The 20,565-nt window shown below is 39.0% G+C and overlaps 1 protein-coding gene across 1 annotated transcript in view; it reads left to right on the top strand.

The window, feature by feature from the left end:
* The first annotated feature begins 741 nt into the window (after window positions 1–741).
* Window positions 742–20,565, top strand: part of PGM2L1 (phosphoglucomutase 2 like 1) — a 60,103-nt gene continuing 40,279 nt past the window's right edge. Inside the window, exon 1 of the mRNA XM_061150169.1 lies at window positions 742–1,171. Coding sequence (XP_061006152.1) covers window positions 1,061–1,171 — 111 coding nt within the window. The 5' untranslated portion in view covers window positions 742–1,060. The remainder of the gene's footprint in view (window positions 1,172–20,565) is intronic.

The following is a 20,565-nucleotide window of genomic DNA, read 5'->3' as shown; positions in this document are numbered from 1 at the left end:
AATTCCGCCTCTTTGAAAAAGTCAGTTCACTCAGAGGCAGCTTCCTCTTTGTGTGTAAAATGAGAATGGATCACCTCCTTTTCACTCCGTCACACGATGGTTTAGACGACAGAAGGCGATTCGTAAACTGTAAAGCACTGAATAGATATCAGCTGTACCCTTCCTGCACCTGCCCTTGTTTAATTTAATTGAAGCCCAGGGACACAACTGCAGCGGACCTAACGCGAACTGGGCATTTCTATAGGGAACAGCCTAGAGGTGTAGCTTTTTTCCTTTGAGAAAACGCAGGGCAAGGAGCTGCTGGGAGTTGTAGTCTGCGGTGGTCTTTACACGCCTCGAGGGGGAGAGGAAAAAAAAGAACTACAACTCCCGTGAGGCCATGCGGGGACAGCCCTCGCACTCTCCCGCCGGGCGCGCTCCCCAAGACGAAACAGGAGGGGCCCTTTGCGCGCCATGGGGATTCACAAAAGCGAGCTCTGAGACAGGCGCGTTGTGGTGGACATGGCGTCTGATGCAGAAAAGGAGACGCGTGGGGGTGGGTGGGGATTGTAACAAGAATAAGACACGTGGGAAAAGGCAAATTAAGAAATAAAATGGTCCTGCCCCTATTCCTCACCCCGCAGCAGGGTACTAACTCGCGCCGCTGGGGAGGCGTCGGGAGCGCGCTTCCCGGCTCGCGCCTCGAGTCCCGGGAGCTTAAATCTGCGGGGAAGGGGCGGGGCTAGAGGCGCGAGGGCGGGGCCTAAAGCTGCGAGGGCGGCGGTAGCGGCGGCGGCCACGACCCAGACATCTGGGACTGTTGTTGTTCTCTCGAGGTGGGACCGCCTCAGTCCGTTCGCCCAGAGAGACCAGGAGCTCGTCTAGTGGGAAGTAGGCGGCCGCGTCCCTCCTCTCTCCTGTTTCCTCAAAGCTGCGGCAGGACCTGGCACAAAAGTCCTGCGGTTGGTCTCCGATGCCTTTCAGTGAGGAGGGGGCGTCGAGATCCTGGTGAGCGCACGTCAAGCTCCTCCAGCTCTGTGTCTTGGCTGGATCCCCAGTCACGCACCCCAGACTGGCTGCCATGACTGAAAACGCAGAGGGGGACCTGAACTCCAACCTGCTCCACGCCCCCTATCACACTGGGGACCCTCAGCTAGACACAGCCATCGGGCAGTGGCTCCGTTGGGATAAGGTGGGTACCTGGTCGGCCGGGCATCCTCCCCCTCCTCCTGCACGCCCTCCCACACCGTGTACACCCTTGCCCGTCCCCACCCGGTGCTCTGCAGGCTGTGGGGGGAGATCGCTCAGGCCATGCGGCGGGAGCTAGCGGAGCTGGGCGTTGCCACCCACCTATGCCTGGGCTGCCTCCCTGGGGCCATCTGAGCTGGGAAAGGACGCCTGTAGTCGCTTCCTTTTGCAAGGCGAGAAATTGCTACCTTCCTTCCTCCTCCCCCCGTCCCGCCCCCCTTCAAGTGTGTGTCGTGTCTCTTTTCTCCAAAAAAAAAAATCATCATCATCATCATCATTGTAAGTTATACCCTTAATAGAGAGATTTCCTTTCCCCTTTCTTCTCCCTTGACTTCCTTCTCTGCAAATCTGAAAGTGGGTGGTTTTTTGTTGTTGTTGTTTTTCCACCTTCTGGGACGATATCTAACCACTATCTGCTTTAGCGCTGGTCTGGTGTGTTTCTACCTTACGTCGCTAGGTAGTCGCTGGTCTTTTATCGCTCCCACTCCCGTATATTCTCTAATACCACCTTTTGCTCTTGAGAAAGATAAGGATTCTCTTTTTTCCGCTGGCCAGAAGTTATTTTCTGAAGGTGTCCTCTTCCAAAAATCATGTTTTCCAGGTTTCATGCGATGATACAGACTTGTATCCATTCCTCCTCTGTTCCCCGACCGGTACTCTCTCCAAATTGTTGCGGTGTTTTCATCTTACGGAGGCATATGGGATGGATATATGAGAGCTAGAATTAAAATGCAGCCATCTCACTTGTAAAAGAGGCCCTTAGCTCCAATAGAGAAAGATGATCCAAGCTTTTGCTTTGTCGAGTATATTAAATGCATTTGTTGAAGTAGAGACGGCAACGTATTTTAAAAAGAATTAATAATACTGAATTAAAGAATTAATGTGGTCATATGTGAAATCATGTTATTCAGCTTCCTAAAGGATTATTAGCTTCCTAAAGTTTTATTTTTACTTTGTTCAGTCATTCATGCATTCAGCAAAAAATATCGATTGAGCATGGGGTAATGTTTCAGGGCCTGTTGGGTCCAGGGTATGCTAGTGGTGAGGAGGCTAGAAAGGGTTCCTACCCTCAAAAAGCCTTCAGTCAGCAAATAAGGAAGACCAACAAATAAGCAATGACTTGTTTAGTATTACATGGTCGTATGTATCTTGGACATTCTAATTCTTCCTCTGGAGTCTAAACCAGTGCATTTCAAACTCTTGAAGTGCATGCAGAGCACCTGGAGATCTTTAAATGCAGATTGTGATTTATGAAGCCTGGGGTGTGGTGTGAGATTCTGCTTCATAATGAACTCCCAAATGATACCAATGCTGCTGGTCTGTGGACCACACTTTGGGTAGCAAGGCTCCAGAATGTTCTGAATGAGCTACTAGAGAGCTAACACCCTTTTTGTAGGATTTGCCCATTTATACAAAAAATACATATGTACACACACCTTTTTCAGTCATATGCAAAATCTGTGGTGTCCCATTGATTACAAGGATGTGAAAAATGCGAATAACTTTAAATCCATTTTGCCAGTTTTTATTATTGCCTGCTGTGAATATAGTTCCTTGTTATGGAAGGATACAAAAGAAGTGAAGATTTACAGATTCCTCTTCTGTTTTTGGTTCATTAGGGAGGAGGAAGCCTAGTAGGAAAAAAAAGCTAAGGCTTAGCATACTGTGAAATGATATATACTGTAAACTGACCATATATATCTCTTTAGCAGAGAAATCTAAATTACAGATGAATGTTATCTTTATAGGTTTAATATAGTTAATTGCTATTGTTTAAGGCCATCTGCTGTCAGTAAAGAAATGTGATTTTACTTGTGTCTCTGTGAAGTGAAAGGAAGATGTATGATATTCAAAGACACTTGTAGAATTCCAACACAATTTAATTTATTGATAACTATTATGTGTGTCAAAGCCTTTGGCCCTTCAACAATAGGAGTTTGTTTCATTGTCACGGGTGAAATCTTTTGTTCTATTTAGGTGCCAATTTTGACTATACTTTTCCTAATGGATCTCTTGACTTGATTATTTTTAAAAATATTGGCTGAATGAATTGATATTATTTGTCCATGCTGTACCTAGATATTGTTGGGTATACTGAAATGTGAAAAGACTATGAAATACATATACATGTAAAAAGATAATGCTGGGATGGTGTTGGTGGCAATTTAATGGTTTATAGGCAGTCAGGTTTTATAGGAGTTTAAAAGTAAGTGACCTGTGGACTGGCATAGTCAAGGACGACAATAAGAAGATGGGATACATATAAAAAGAATGGGGAGAGCCCTCACCGAAAGTGGAAGAGAAATTAATTTATATTTAAAGAGCCTTCTATATACAAGGTACAGACTGAAAACCTGTGGGAGACACAAAGATTGATTAGATATGGATCGTATCTTCAAAGAACATAGAAGGGAATATAAAACAAAAGCTTACAAATATAATACAGGGAGCAAGTAACAAGTGCTTTTAACAGATTTAAATAAGTTTAATAATTATTTAATAAAAATAATATTTACTTAACCAATCCCTCTCTCAATGGGAAAAATGCTTTTAATTAATAAGGAAAGATACCTGTATTGTAGATTGATAGTGTAGGTAAGCTAGGCTATGGTGTCCCAGGGCACTGAACTGTGGAGTGCAGAAATGTGAAACAATAGTTTGGATTTACAGCATTTATTGCATTACATGTTGGTGATGACATGTGTGGTCTTCCAGCATAGAGAGAGTGAGGTAATACCTGATTAATACCTATTTATTTTTTATAGTGGAAAAAAGAACCTACCAAATGCCCTGATCCTTGATGACTCTGGTGAGATACATAGTACTAAGTCATAAGTTGATCTAAAAGCAATTTGTTACTTGTCCAGGTCACCAGTATTGCTAGTTTTAGTCATGATGGGTGGTGTTCTTTGAAATTTCTTCATAAAACAGGTGTTATCTGTGCTAAACCCTTCAGAATTAGTTAAAATTTAGACTTGTCAGCATTGAGAGGAGGAATATTCCAAGTAGAGATAAAAACATTAATGTGTGTACTTAGAAAATTTGTTTCTGCAGTAGCTTAGGGTACATAGAAACTGTTGGAAGGGCATGTAGACCAGGTCATAGAAAGGCATTAGTATGTGGTTAGTGACCTTGAGTAAAGGTATATGAAAGTGTTAAAACAAAAATAGTGCAATAAGACAGGGTGATTATTGGGGAGGTCCCAGGTACCCCTTGCTGTCGCTTTGGAGTGACATTCTTTTGGTCTGTTTACCATAGTCCAGGATCTGACCCTTGGTTCTTATGCCTTCAGACTAATTTGTTAGTCTCTCTTGCCTCAGGATGGACTCATGCTGCTCAAGGTCACAGTAACTGATGTCAGAATTCAGAAAGCTGTTTTATTAATTTATGGTACAGATGTAATATAGATGAATTTGTCTCAGTCAGGCCATTTTCTTGATGCACTATAAGGGAAGTGAAAGAATCTGAAGATTTGCAGTGATTACGAAATCAAATCACAAGGAGTCAGATATATGGCATAAATGTTTAACAGCATTAGTCTATAATAAGTAAATGCATCCATCTCTCTGATAGGACTGTCCTGCCACTGGAATCCAACAAGTCTGTGGATCAAAGTGTTCCTCCTCCAGCCAATGCGCAGATGATACTGCTACAGTGCTCTCCCCTTCTATCTTTTAGAGCTAAGCCCCCACTTCCTTCCTAATACTTTCATACATTCTATCAAATTACAGACAAGTCTTGCTGGCTAGAAGCTAGGTTCTCTATAAATATGACAACTCTCTCCTGTTTTTGATATACTGTAAATTTTACCATTTTTGAAAACAGTCTTATCAAAGACATTAAGTCCTGTCCAAGTTTGGGTGTGTAAATGTGGGTAGGGAATGGGATGGGACCCCAGGCAGAGCCGCTCAGCTAGCTGTAGTGGCAACAACTATATACATATTGACAGCAGTGTGGAGGCAGGAATTGGCCATGGCATTTTGAGAAATAATGAGTAGAGTACTGTGGTCTCTCAAGGTAGGTTTATGTTGAGAAAGAGTAGAATGTAAAGATAGATTAATTAGGTTACAGTTATGAAATGCCTGAACATAGAAATAAAAGACTTCATCCTAAAGTCAGTGATTTTCAAACATCTAGCAATGAAAGTTTTTAAGCAAAATATAGCCTGCATTTCTTTAAAAGTGGTGAATGAATTTCCTTTTAAATCATCATCACATGATGGAAAACACACCCATGAAGCACCTCTCCAGAGGTTGTCCATTCCAGTTTCATTGTGCAGAGACCCAAAGAAGTGGAAATTATCAGTGGTGGTGGATAGAACCTGAATCAGAACTTGAATCTGCCACCTAGTTCAATATAGTTTTTATAATGGTTTAGTCACTAAGTCATGTCTGACTCTTGTGACCCCCACGGACTGCCAGGCTCCTTTGTCTATCAGATTCTCCAGGCAAGAATACTGGAGTGGGTTGCTATTTCCTTCTCCATTTTTTTTTATAATAGTAGTCTATATTACATTTTTTGTTAACTTTTTCTAATACTTTACATAATTTGGCATTTGATCAATGAACAATACTTATCACCTTGTTAATTTTGGAAAATATTAGTGGTTATTACTTGAATTTATTTGTGTTGTGTTTCAAACCTTGATGATCTAAATAATTTGATATTCACAGCAGCCCTGTATGGTAGGCAGGTTAGGTGTGAAAGTGAAGTCGCTCAGTTGTGTCTGACTCTTTGCGACCCCATGGACTGTAGTCTTATCAGGTTCCTCCGTCCATGGGATTTTCCAGGCAGTAGTACTGGAGTGGGTTGCCATTTCCTTCTCCAAGGTTAGGTGTGCTGCTGCGTCGATTCAGTCGTGTCCGACTCTGTGTGACCCCATAGGCGGCAGCCCACCAGGCTCCCCTGTCCCTGGGATTCTCCAGGCAAGAACACTGGAGTGGGTTAGGTGTAGTTATCCCCAATTTTACTACTAAAGAAACTTAGTTTCAGACATGGAAAATGACCTGCTCAAGGACATACGGCTTTTAAGTGGTAGACTTGGAACTAAACCTGGGATATCTGATCTTTACTCTAGCTTTCTTATCACTGTACTAGACTCTGTAACTGGAATGTTTAATAGATGTTAGTGACATCATAAACCAAGTTTCAAGGACCTCATTAAAACCATTTTATTGGTTTTTGTAAAAGCTGAAGTAGACTGTAATATTCTGCAGAATAAATTGCCATGGATTTTTTTTTAAAGAGCTGAATTTGCTGCTTAACAGTTGCTTTGGTTTCCTTGGCAACAACATTCTCCCTCTGTCCAAGACATTTAGTATGTAGAAATAAGGGTTTGGAGATATATATACACATATATATATGTGTAATATATATGTATGTATGTGTGTGTGTGTATATATATATATATATACACACACACACATACATACACACATTTATTTTTTCCTTTTATATATTTCCAAATTTCTTACATTTGCTCTTTAGTTTCTACAATTTTATTTTTAAAGCTATTTTTATTATTACAAAGAAATACATGCTTATGGTTTTTTAAAAACAGTAAAAAGAGATTATAATGGAAAGCAGTGTTCCTACTTGCCTATTCTCATCCTCAGTTTGCTCCTTAGAACCCATTTTTGACTTCTTAGTTATTGTCATGACCATAAAAGCTAGTACCACTATTCCTTGATTTATTTTACATATTATCTGTCAGATGCATGCTGTGAAAAATGAGAGCTCACTCACCCTGTTCTCTGTCCTGACTAAATTACATTATGCCATTAGTTTTAGTTATTCTTTTGAAAACTTAAATAGTTTAATTAGTGCTAACAAAGTCTCCAGGACCATAAGCCCAACTCACAAACACAGAGCTCCCGATTAGCCATTCTGTTTGAGAAGAGATTAGCAGAAAACATGCCTATGTATTAGAAACCAGAGAAAACCCAGACCAGCTTCCAAGAAAAATTGGTGGATATCAATGACTTACCAAGGGTCAAATTATGTAAAGAAAACAAGCGGCATGAAGAGTAAAAACAAAGCAATGGACCCAGAAAAGAACCAGGGTAAGGGAATATAACAACTTAAAATCAGTTATAAAAGGTAATTATTCTATCAAATAAAGAAAGATGCTATGTAAAAGGAACAGGAAAGAAGAATGAGCTCTTGGAAGTTAGGGGGGCAAAAAACTGGATCCCTCCACCCCTTGCCAAATGCAATAGAAAATATAAAAGTTTAAGTTGAAGAAACCTATAGCAAAAGGAAATAGAAAATATGAGAGAAGCTGACATGAAGGAACCACCCCAGGAGTCCATTGTGAAGAAATCACGGATGACAAATGTGCACTAGTTCGACACTGGGCTTTAAAGAAATGTATCTTAAAAAAGAATGCAATGTCTGTGCCTTAAAAGAGAGCTGGAAGATGTTAATGATAATGATGAAGATGGCATGTTATTTCTGGCAACAGCAACTTCAAAAAAAAGAAAAGCAGTTAACCACAGATGGAAGAAAGGGAGGAAGGGGAGGAGGGAGGGCAGGGAGGAAGGAAGGCAGACTTAAATAAGCAAGTTATGGTTCAAAAGTGAAGCAAACTAAAATAGGGTGTGATTTTTGAAGAATTAATTGATGGAGCTTAAGGGGAAAAAAAAAATCCATTTGATCTCAGCACTTTCAGGCGACTCAAGGTGAGCCTGGAAAGATGAAATTTTATCCAAGCCCGGGGTCTGTAGTGAACAATATCTAGATAATCTTAACCTAATACTTGCAGTATTTTCAGTTTTGAGGATTAATCTGAAGACAAAACAGAAAATTTTAATTTCTATTGTGGTTAAAAACACATAAAATTTACCATCTTCACTGTTTTTAAGTGTGCAGTTCAATAGCGTTAATCAGATTCTCATTTTTATGAAACAGATCTCCAGAACGTTTTTGTCTTGTGAATCTGAAACTCTATACTCATTAAAGAAGTCCCCTTACCTCCATTCCCTCTAGCCCCAAAACAGTGTTAACAACAGGGGAAAGAGGTCGGGTAGGAGGGTTTGAGGGAACTCCCTGTACTACCTGCTCAATTTTCTGTAAACCCAAAAATTTTCTAAAAATTCAAGTCTTTGATTAAAAAAAATAATACTTGAAAGGGAAAGAATTCTTATTTGAAAGCACCCTCTTCTTTCCCATCTGAAAATGTCAAAATAGGTAGACTGACTACTTCTTCCTTTTGTTTAGGGTCTTCTTTGTCCTGTTTTTTCTTTTAACAAAGATTTTTGTTTACTTCCTTTATGTTTTCTACAAGGCCGTTAGAAGTCTGTTTGGTATTATCTTTAACCTAGAATTATTTTTTCCCCATCTCTTCCTTTCCTCCTATTGGAAAAATCAGAGAGCCAAGAGAAGCTAATGAAAAGGAATTTGTTTTTATTTGGCTCTTCCAAATTATACTTACAAAAGTGAAAGTGTTAGTTGCTCTGTAGTGTCTGACTCTTTACGACCCCATGAATTGCAGGCCACCAGGCTCCTCTATCCATGGGGTTTCCCAGGTAAGAATACTGGAGTGGGTTGCCATTTCCTCCTCCTCGGGCATCTTCCCGGCCCAGGGATTGAACCCAGATCTCCCACCTTGCAGGCAGATTCTTTGCCGTCTGAGCCACCAGGGAAGTCATGGGAAAGTAGTAGTTGTTAGTCATGTCTGACTCTGTGACCCTATGGACAGACTGTAGCCCACCAGGCTCCTCTGTCCTCAGACTTCTCCAGGCAAGAATACTGAAGTGGGTAACCATTCCCTTCTCTAGGGAATATTCTTGGCCAAGGGATTGAACCCAGGTCTCCCACATTGCAGGCAAATTCTTTACTGTCTGAGCCATGACTGGGTCTGCCACAACAAGAGAAGCCTATGCTTATAAGATACATTAAATTAACCAAAGAATGTAAATGTTATTAAATTCCACTAACTCGGATTTTCATGGTCTCTCCCTGGACAGTCTAAATTCAATTTATCTATCCTTGTGGGAAGACAGTGTGTTTTGCTTATTTAGTTGTTTTTATTTATTTCATATGTCTGTTCTATATTTTAGAAACACTTTTTCCCCCAAATAAAAGGTTGGGTAGTAATTTAGTGTAGATTTTGCTAAAGGAGTATTTTTTTCCATTAGTTACTCTCTGCATTATTGCTAATTAGTACTGAAGCTGCTGCCCTCTGGTGTTGGGAGTTAATGAAGAAAATGATTAATGCTGATGGAAAGGATACAGATAGTGTATCCAGGCTTGCATAGGATCTCTTATACCAAGTAATTTAATGAGCACTGTATCTTACCAAACAAAACTATGAAAATGGTCTTATTGAATGCTCAAAAGAATATGAAAATTATAATGTAAATGAAAAATACTGTGCTTCTTAGATGCAAAGTCATCTTAGCTTTCAGCTCAACAGACTTTGTTAGAAAATCTTTTCAGTATAAGTGGTAGTTTTGTGGTTTCTGCTTCAGAATTTTCTCATGTAATTTTCCCTCTGAAATATTTCATTATTTATTGTAGGTAAAAACTATCAAAAACCTAAATGCCCACCAATCAGAGAAAGGATACATAAGCTAGAACACTGCAGCAGTTGAAAACCTACCAGGGAAATTAAACTGAACAGGGGACATGCAATAACAATGAAGAGATTTTTTTAAATTGAGGTATAGTTGATATACAATGTTATATGTCACGTGTACAGTATAGTCATTCAAAATTTTTATAAATTATATTCCATTTGAAGTTATAAAACATTGGCTCTATTTCCTGTGATGTACAATGTATCCTTGTAGTTTATTTTATACATAGTTGTACCTGTTAATCACCTACCTCTATTTTGCCCCTCCTTTCTTTCCTCTCCCCATGGGTTTTTCTCTGTTTCTGTTTTGTTATACTCATTCGTTTTATTTTCTGTATTCCACATATAAATGATCACATACAGTATTTGTCTTTCTCAGTCTTATTTTATTAAACACAATACCCTCCAGGTCCATCCATGTTGTTGAAAATGGCAAAATTTCGTTATTTTTTATGGGTAAGTACTTTTGCATTGTGTGTGTATGTGTGTATTACATCTTCTTTATCCGTTCACCTGTTAATGGACACTTCCATAGCTTGGCTATTGGAAATACTGCTGCTATGAACATTCAGTTCAGTTCAATTGCTCAGTCGTGTCCAACTCTTCGTGACCCCATGGACTGCAGCACGCTAGGCTTCCCTGGCCTTCACCAACTCACGAAGTTTACTCAAACTCATGTCCATCGAGTCGGTGATGCCATCCAACCATTTCATCCTCTGTTATCCCCTTCTCTTCCCACCTTGAATCTTTCCCAGCATCAGGGTCTTTTACAGTGACACAGTTCTTCACATCAGGTGGCCAAAGTATTGAAGCTTCAGCATCAGTCCTTCTCATGAATATTCAGTACTGATTAATCTAGGATTGACTGGTCTTCCACTGTTTCCCCATCTATTTGCCATGAAGTGATGGGACCGGATGCCATGATCTTAGTTTTCTGAATGTTGAGCTTTAAGCCAACTTTTTCACTCTCTTCTTTCACTTTCATCAAGAGGCTCTTTACTTCTTCTTCACTTCCTGCCATAAGGGTGGTGTCATCTGCATGTCTGAGGTTATTGATATTTCTCCCGGCGATCTTGATTCCAGCCCAGCGTTTCTCATGATGTACTCTGCATATAAGTTAACTAATCAGGGTTATAATATATATACAGCCTTGGCGTATTCCTTTTCCTATTTGGAACCAGTCTGCTGTTCCATGTCCAGTTCTAAATGTTGCTTCCTAACCTGCATAGAGGTTTTTCAAAAGGCAGGTCAGGTTGGTCTGGTATTCCCATCTCCTTCAGAATTTTCCACAGTTTATTGTGATCCACACAGTCAAAGGCTTTGGCATAGTCAATAAAGTAGAAATAGATGTTTTTCTGGAACTCTCTTGCTTTTTTGATGATCCAACGGATGTTGGCAATTTGATCTCTGGCTCCTCTGCCTTTTCTAAATCCAGCTTGAACACCTGGAAGTTCACGATTCACATATTGCTGAAGCCTGGCTTGGAGAATTTTGAGCATTACTTTACTAGCATGTGAGATGAGTGCAATTGTGCGGTAGTTTGAGCATTCTTTGGGATTGCCTTTCTTAGGGTTTGGAATGAAAACTGACCTTTTCCAGTCCTGTGGCCACTGCTGAGTTTTCCAAATTTGCTGACATATTGAGTGCAGCACTTTCACAGCATCATCTTTTAGGATTTGAAATAGCTCAACTGGGATTCCATCACCTCCACTAGCTTTGTTCGTCGTGATGCTTCCTAAGGCCCACTTGACTTCACATTCCAGGATGTCTGGCTCTAGGTGAGTGTGAGTGATCACACCATTATGGTTATCTGGGTCGTGAAGATCTTTTTTGTACAGTTCTGTGTGTTCTTGCCACCTCTTCTTAATATCTTATGTTTCTGTTAGGTCCATACCATTTCTGTCCTTTATTGAGCCCATCTTTGCGTGAAATGTTCCCTTGGTATCTCTAATTTTCTTGAAGAGATCTCTAGTCTTTCCCATTCTGTTGTTTTCCTCTATTTCTTTGCATTGATCGCTGAGGAAGGCTTTCTTGTCTCCTTGCTTTGCTTTGGAACTCTGCATTCAAATGGGTATATCTTTCCTTTTCTCCTTTGCTTTTCGCTTCTCTTCTTTTCACAGCTATTTGTAAGGCCGCCTCAGACAGCCATTTTGCTTTTTTGCATTTCTTTTTTGGGGGATGGTCTTGACTGCTGTTTCCTGTACAATGTCACGAACCTCTGTCCATAGTTCATCAGGCACTCTGTCTATCAGATCTAATCCCTTAAATCTATTTTTCACTTCCACTGTATAGTCATAAGGGATTTGATTTAGGTCATACCTGAATGGTCTACTGGTTTTCTGCACTTTCTTCAAATTAAGTATGAATTTGGCAATAAGGAGTTCATGATCTGAGCCACAGTCAACTCCCGGTCTTGTTTTTGCTGACTGTATAGAGCTTCTCCATCTTTGGCTGCAAAGAATATAATCAAGCTGATTTCAGTGTTGACCATATGGTGATGTCCATGTGTAGAGTCTTCTCTTGTGTTCTTGGGGTTCAATTTGTGTCAGATGCTTTTTCTGCATCTACTGAGAAGATCATGTTTATTATTTTTTTTTTTTTTTAGTTAAAACTTTATTTTTTAAGCAGTTTTAGGTTCACAGCACAATTGAAGGTAGAGTACAGAGGGAGATTTCTCATATTCCCCCTACCCTCATTCATGGATAGCTTCCCTCATTATCAACATCCCCCACCAGTGTGGCACACTTGTTAGAGTCGATAAACCTACACTGACACATATTAATCACCCAAAATCCATTGTTTCCAGTATGCTGTTGGGTTTCACCCCACAGACCTTCATGCCTTGTATTTGCCTAGCCTCAAGACTGAAGAAAGAGCTCACAGTCAGCAACAGAGACATCAGTGATTTAATGGACAGGGGCATCTTACATGTCTGAAGCAAGGCCCAGAGCAACACCCCATCATGTATGGCAGATGGCATGGCAGTAGTCTTAGTTATTGGGGAAGGCAGTGAGGGAATTTACCAGTTACAAAGGAAATTGATGTCAGGTTGGCACATCAGTTACCAGAGAAACCAGCAGAGGAGCATCAATGCCCCTTTGATAAACTATCATATTGGAGCTGTTCTGATCTGGAGATTAGAGCAATCACTAGCTGGGGCTGGGGGCAAGTATGTCTCTGTGATTAGGAAGGAAGGTTAATCATTTGAGTAGAGTGTAGGTGAAGCAGGGACTGATTGAATAGGGTGTGTTCAGAGAGGAAGAGAACAGCCATCTTGGCCAGCCTTATTATACATGTTTTATTCTTGGTAGTGTAGATTGTATGGGGATAGTGTAGATTGTATGGGTTTGGACAAATGTGTAATGATCTGTGTCTACCATTATATTATCATGCAGAATAATTTCACTATCCTAAGAATCCTCTCTCTCTGCTTAGTTGTGTCCGACTCTTTGTGACCTCATGAACTATAGCCCACCAGGTTGCTCTGTCCATGGGATTTTCCAGGCAAGAATACTGGAGTGGGTTGCCATTTCCTCCTTCAGGGCATCTTCCTGACCCAGGGATCGAACGTGCATCTCCTGCATTGGCAGGTGGACTCTTTACCGCTGAACCACCTGGGAAACCCCAAGAATCCTTTATGTTCCACCTGTTTATCACTTCCTCAACCCTCAACCTCTGGCAGCCACTGATCCTTTTAGTTTCCACAGTTTTCCCTTTTCCAGAATGTCACATAGTGGGAATCACACAGTATTTAGCCTTTTCAGATTGGCTTCTTTCACTTAGTAATATGCTTTTAAGTTTCCTCCATGTCTTTTCATGGCTTGAGAGCTCATTTCTTTTTATCACTGAAAAATAGTCCATTGTCTGGATGTACCATAACATTAAACAGTTTTTTTACTTTGTGATATCATGAATTATAGTGATTTTTGAATGTTGATTCAACTGATATTCCTCAGATAAATACTACTTGGTTGTAATGTATTATTCTTTTTATATATTTTGTTAAGAATCTTTTTGTATATTTGTTAGATTTTTGTATTAGGATTATGCTGGCCTTGTAAAATTAATTGAAATGTTACCTGCTTTATTTTCTGAAAACCTTTTTGTATGATGGTATTATTTTTTCTTTAAATGTTTGGTAAAATTTGACACCTAACCCCATCTGGGCCTGAAGCTTTTTGAGAACAAATACAATTTCTTTAATAGATATTGGACTTTGGGGATTTTGTTTCATTAGTTTCAATTTTGGAAAATTAACTTTCCTCAGTTTATTTAGAGTTAATATTATACCACTTATTGTAAGTTCTTGCAACAGTGTTGGCCCATGTTTTATCATCAATACCACCTCCATCCTTTATCATTTGTATCACTTTTTATAAAAGTGTTATAGTTTTTGCTTTAGTCAATCCTCTGCATTTTAAAGACATTAAGAAGAAAAAACAGTCTGTTTATATTTATCCAGCTTTCTACTATATCCACTGCTCTTTGTTCTTTCCCCAAAATTCAAGTTTCCAATTGATATTCCTCCCCTTCAACTTAAAGAATTTCCTTTAGCCTTTATTATAATACAGATTCACTGGCAATGAATTCTCTTAGTGTTCTTTATACATACGTTAGATTTCTTGGTATTGTCTTGGATAGATCTCTGAGACTCTATAAATTTATTTTTAGCTTTTTCTCTTTGTATTTCGGAATAGATCATTTCTATTGATCTGTCTTCTAGTTCATGGACCCTTTCATCTCTTCTGCCATTAAGACCATTCAGTGAATTTTTAATCTCAGATATTGTATTTTTCAGTTCTAAAATTTCCGTCTGGTTCTTTTCTATAGTTTCTATTTCTTCTGTGAGATGTCTTATCTTTTCCTGCATTTTTCCAAGAGCATTTTTCTTTAAGTCACTGTAATAGCTCTGTTAAAATCCTTGTTGGCTAATTCTAACATCTGGATATGTTAGAGTTGGTCACCACTAATTATCTCTGCTCTTGAGAATGCATCATGTTTCTCTAATTCTTCATTTGTCTTGTAATTATGGATTGCATCATGGACATGATGAGTGTTATATTGTGGAGAGCCTGGAATCTGTTTTTCCCCTGGAGAGTGTTTATTTTGTTTATTTTATTATGTAATTAACTTGGTTGAACTCAGACTATACACTCTGTTTCCTGAGAGGCTTCTCACATCTCAATTTGTTTTTTTATCCTTCAGTTCAGTTCAGTCGCTCGGTCGTGTCCGACTCTTTGCGACCCCATGAAACGCAGCACGCCAGGCCTCCCTGTCCATCACCAACTCCCGGAGTTCACCCAAACCCGTGTCCATTGAGTCGGTGATGCCATCCAGCCATCTCATCCTCTGTCGTCCCCTTCTCCTCCTGCCCTCAATCTTTCCCAGCATCAGGATCTTTTCAAATGAGTCAGCTCTTCACATCAGGTGGCCAAAGTATTGGAGTTTCTTAGCTGGTATCTGTCCCACACTTATGTAGTAGAGGAGTCAGCTAGAGTTTTGGACAGAGTTTATGGACAGAATGTGTGGTTCTTCCTTTCTGATCTCTCCTTTCTTGGATGTATACTCCAGCTGGCATGGTTGCCCTGAATCCGGTGCTCTTGTTTCTTCGGGGCATAAGGACCGTGGGATTTCCATTGGTATTTCAGCCACTGCACAAGGCTCTGACTACTGTCTGTTCTCAAAAACCATAAAAACAGGAAACTCATCTGTGCTGGTTCCTTCTCCTAAATGTTAACTCCCTTTTAGAATCAAATCTGTATTTATTCACTCTCTCGGACTTTAAGGTCTTGTGGATTTTGTTTTTGTTTCTTTGTTTTTTATTTAGTCTAAGAGGTTACAGTTGTTATCTGTGGGAAGGTCAGATATGGTTGGAATTTACTTGGCCATACAGGAAACAGATGGTACATGATGTTTTTTATGCCATTTAAAATTATTTCTTTCTGTTCACTGTTGTAGAGAAATACAGTTGTCTTTTGAACATTGATCTTGTATCAAAAAAACTCTTACTATATTCTAGTAATTCTAAAAATTATTTATTCTCTTAGATTTTTTAATGTGCCCAATCATTTCATCTGAAAATTATGTGAGTTTTATTTCTTTTTTCTTGTACTTTTTGTCTGTTTTTCTTGCTTTATAGGTTTGGCTAGGACTATAGGATTTTCTGTCTTGCCACCCCATCCCACCCTGCCTTCCTCCTTCTCATTCTCCTCCTCCTTATAGCTTGCCATTATCAGATTCAGGAAGTTCCTTTCTATTCCTTATGTGCTGAAAGTTGAAAATTTAAACTTACTTATATGTATCTCCAGGTTTTGTTCCCTAGAAGCAAAGAGGAATTTCTGTACAAATGATTTATAATAGGAATGCTTTCAGGAGAAACCTTTAAAGGAGTGAGGGAATCAGTATAGGGAAAGAAAAGAACTAAGCAATGATATAATTTCAGGTGAAGTTTGATTAATCAAGTTTAATCAGCTTGATTCTGTGCTTTCTGGAGTGTTAGTTGCACAATAGAGTTATACTTCTGCACCAAATATCATTAGCTGTTGGCCATGAAGGAAAGGTGTGTATAACTCTTAGTTCTTTTGCATAAGCTGGTTCCAGTCATCCCAAGGAAGTTCTCCAGAGAATGTAGCATGTGTGAACTCATAGCAGTAGTACCTATAGCTGCTAGAAATGGACACAACCATCCAGTTAAGAGGATCTCTGGAGAATCTTAATGGGATCTTAGCACACACATCCTGAGTTTTTCTATATTCCTTATTTGCTAAGATTTTATCATATGTAGTAAGTGTTTTACTTTGTTAGGTACTTTCTCTGTATCTGTATCTGTTCAGATTGTCATTTTTCTTTTTAAACCTGTCAATGTTGTGGATAACCTTGATTCATTTTCAAATATTATACCAACATTATACTTTGGCATAAAAACATATTGTCATGATTTATTATTCTTTTTATATATTGCTGGATTTGGTTTGATAGATTTTACTTAGGATTTTTGCACCTTTGTTCATTGGTGAGGTCAGACAATGATTTTTTCTTTCTGGTGATATGTCTGTTGTATCTAGGTTAAGTTAGACACAGGAAAAGAATTGATGGGTGTCCACTCTTTTATCTTCTCTGGAAGAGTTCTTTTAAAATTTGAATGATTTATTTCTTAAATATGCTTTGGAACTTGCCAATAAAGTCAACTGGGGCTGGAGCTCTCTTTGTGGGTACATTTTATGATTTAATCTCTTGCATGTTTATAGTTTTTTTTTTCCTTGAACAAAATTGTCTATTTGTCTAAAATTTCAAATTAGAGTTTTTGTCTTTTCCAGAAAAGTGGGATTTTGTATACCAGAGAGTGAAATTGCTGGATCATATGGGTTTATTTTAGTTTTTTAAGGAACCTCCATACTGTTCTCCATCATGTCTGCACCAATTTACATTCCCACCAACAATGTAGGAGGGTTCCCCTTTCTCCACATCCTTTTCAGAATTTATTACTTGAGGACTTTTTGGTGACGGCCATTCTGAATAATGTGAGATGATACTTCACTGTAGTTTTGATTTGCATTTCTCTAGTGTTTAGAAGTGTTGAGCATCTTTTCATGTGTCTGTTGGCCGTCTGTATGTCTTCTTTGGAGAAATGTCTATTGAGGTCCTCTGCCCACTTTTTTTTTTATTGTGTTTTTAGTTGTTTTGATTACAAATATTTTTTTCCTCAATTTGTCTTTTGGATCTATTTATGTAATTTTTATCATGCAAAACATAATTATAATTTTATTGACAGATAATACTTGGAAGACATGTGACACTTAACATTTTCTGTTTGTTGAACATCTTAAAGAGTTTCTGATGTTTGTCCAGTTTGGTGTTTTTTGTTTTTTGTTTTTTTGAGAAATAATTGATATACATCACTGTATAAGTTTACGGTGTACAGGACTTCCCTGGTGGTCCAGTGCTTGAGTCCATGCTTCCACTGCAGGGGGCACAGGTTTAATTCTTGGTTGCGGAACTAAAATCCCACATGTCTCAGCAATATATGGCATGATGGTTTGATTTACATATATTGTGAAATGATTACCACAGTAGGTTTAGTTAAATCCATCATCTCATATAGATAAAAGAGTATTTCTGATTTTTTAAAAGCTATTTTAAATAATGCTGAGAGCACTGTTTTGCATATAGCTTTTTTCCTCTGGTTTATTTCTGTAGCATATGTAAAGATGACATATACATGAGATAGAGCCATTTAATTTTTGACCATAGACCATTAGTCAGACCATAATTGTAGCATGATTTCAGAAGAATATGAAAGTTGGGCTTTATTAAAAAAGAAAAAATCTTATTGTTTCCTTTGTTGATAGTTTTCTTTCTGATGGGAAAGTTTTTCCTGATTGTTAGTAGTATTTTTACTACTTCAAAATATATATTAAACATCAGGCCATGAATCTTCTTCTGGTACAAATTGAATTAAGTATAGTTACAGAATCTCAATTGACAGGATTCTACATATCATCTTGTTTAAGTTCCTACTCAGAATTAAAATGTCTAAAATATCCCTAATAGGTAACCTCATTGTCAGAATATCCCTGGTATAGGGGACTCTTGTCTTACTTGGGAGCTAGATTCTAAAGTCAATAAATAATGAAAATTTCATAAAGTAAAAAATTACTCTTGGAAACTCTTAAATTGCCTATGAACTATAGAATATGTGACTTCAAGTATCTATCTTTATACAGTAACATATAATAATAATAATGTAGTAGTTCAGGCTTCCCTGGTGGCTCAGTGGTAAAGAATCCACCTGCCAGTGCAGGAGACACAGGTTTGATCCCTGGGTTGGGAAGATCCCCTGGAGAAAGGAATGGCAACCCACTCCACTTGGCTGTGAAATGCCATGGACAAAAAAAAAAAAAAAAATGCCATGGACAGAAGAACCTGGTGGGCTACAGTCCATGCGGTTGCAGAAGAGCTGGACATGACTGAGCGACTAAACAACAACATATAGTAATTCACTATATATATATATATATATAATGAAGCACATGCACAAAATATAATTTTTAGCAATGCTTTGGGAGGTAGGGCTAAGTACATATAGTTTGCTATGTGTAAGTTAAGTGTATATGAAACTAATGTAGTACAATATTGTGTAGTAGAAGGACTTCTGGGTCTGGTAATGGTTTCCCTGGTAGCTCAGCTGATAAAGAATCCGCCTGCAATGCGAGAGACCTGGGTTCGATCCCTAGGTTGGCAAGATCCCCTGGAGAAAGGAACAACTACCCACCAGTATTCTGGCCTGGAAAAACCATGGACTATGGTCCATGGGGTCGCACCGAGTCAGATATGACTCAGCGACTTTCACTTTCAACGACAACTTTCCTCTAACAGCCAAAAAAGATAGGCGAAGTATAGATTTATAGGTGTTGATGACTCAATAGATTACTCAGGAACTTTCAGTTCAAGATCTGAAAGAAGGTAGAAATTGAGAGAGGTTGAGTTTAGCATTTAGGGCCATTTTTGACCTGTACTCATTTACTGATCCAGAATGGGCAGCCAAGAGATTTAGGAGTCTGTTTTTGTTAGCCTTGCCAGGATACAGGGACCAGTATTAGAATTTAGAGCCTACCATAGGTGGGGACCCTGAAAATACTTCGGCTTTAGGGCTTCCCTATAAACACTGGTGAACTCGAACTAAACATCCTGCCCAGAGGCTGCATGCAGCTCTGAGTCATTTGGAGCCTGAAAAGTGAGTTAAGGTAAACCCAGATTTACCTTCAGGTGCCTGGGAGAAAAAAAAAAAAAAAAAAACTTCCCTAGAGGGAAGTACCTTAATCCCAAATTTCAAATTATTCCTACTAATAGTATTTCAAATATAATACTCAATACAAAGATAACCAGACACACAAGGAAACAAGTCAACATGCACAAGAACCAACAGATAATCAAAGGGTCTTCTCACACTGCTGTTATCAAATGCAGACTTTAAAATAACTTATACTTGTCAACTTCCCAATTAAAAACTGGGCAGAGAAATGAAAATGATACCAAAAAAGACATAGTAGATTGTAAAAGAAATTATGGATTTGAAAAATTGCAGCAACCAAAATCAAGAATTCAGTGAATGAATTTAAGAACATTTTTAAAAGATTTGAAGAGAGAATTACTAAACTAGAACATGGAAAATATATAGAATGAAGGATGGATTGACCAAAGGATGGAGAGGAAAATAAAGGAGAATGTAAGACTTAAGATCATACAGTGAAAAAGTTCTAGTTCAGTTCAGTTGCTCACTCATGTCTAACTCTTTGTGACCCCATGGACTGCAGCACACCAGGCTTCACTGTCCGTCACCAACTCCCAGAGCCTACTCAGACTCATGTCCATCAGGTCAGTGATGCCATCCAACCATCTCATCCTCTGTCATCCCCTTCTCCTCCTGCCTTCAATCTTTCCCAGCATCAGGGTCTTCTCCAATGAAGCAGTTCTTCATGTCAGGTGGCCAACATATTGGAGTTTCAGCTTCAGCATCCATCCTTCCAATGAATCTTCAGGACTGATTTCCTTTAGGATGCACTGGTTGGATCTCCTTGCAGTCCAAGGGACTCTCAAGAGTCTTCTCCAACACCACAGTTCAAAAGCATCAATTCTTTGGCGCTCAGCTTTCTTTATAGTCCAGCTCTTACATCCATACATGACTACTGGAAAAACCATAGCTTTGACTAGATGTTTAGAATCAAACCCCATACCCTCCAGAGATGTTCAGAGGGCTCAAA

Source organism: Dama dama, chromosome 1, assembly GCF_033118175.1.
Source record: "Dama dama isolate Ldn47 chromosome 1, ASM3311817v1, whole genome shotgun sequence".
Lineage (NCBI taxonomy): Eukaryota > Metazoa > Chordata > Mammalia > Artiodactyla > Cervidae > Dama > Dama dama.
Note: the sequence above shows the minus strand (reverse complement) of the source record. Positions and strands in the feature narration are given on the sequence as shown.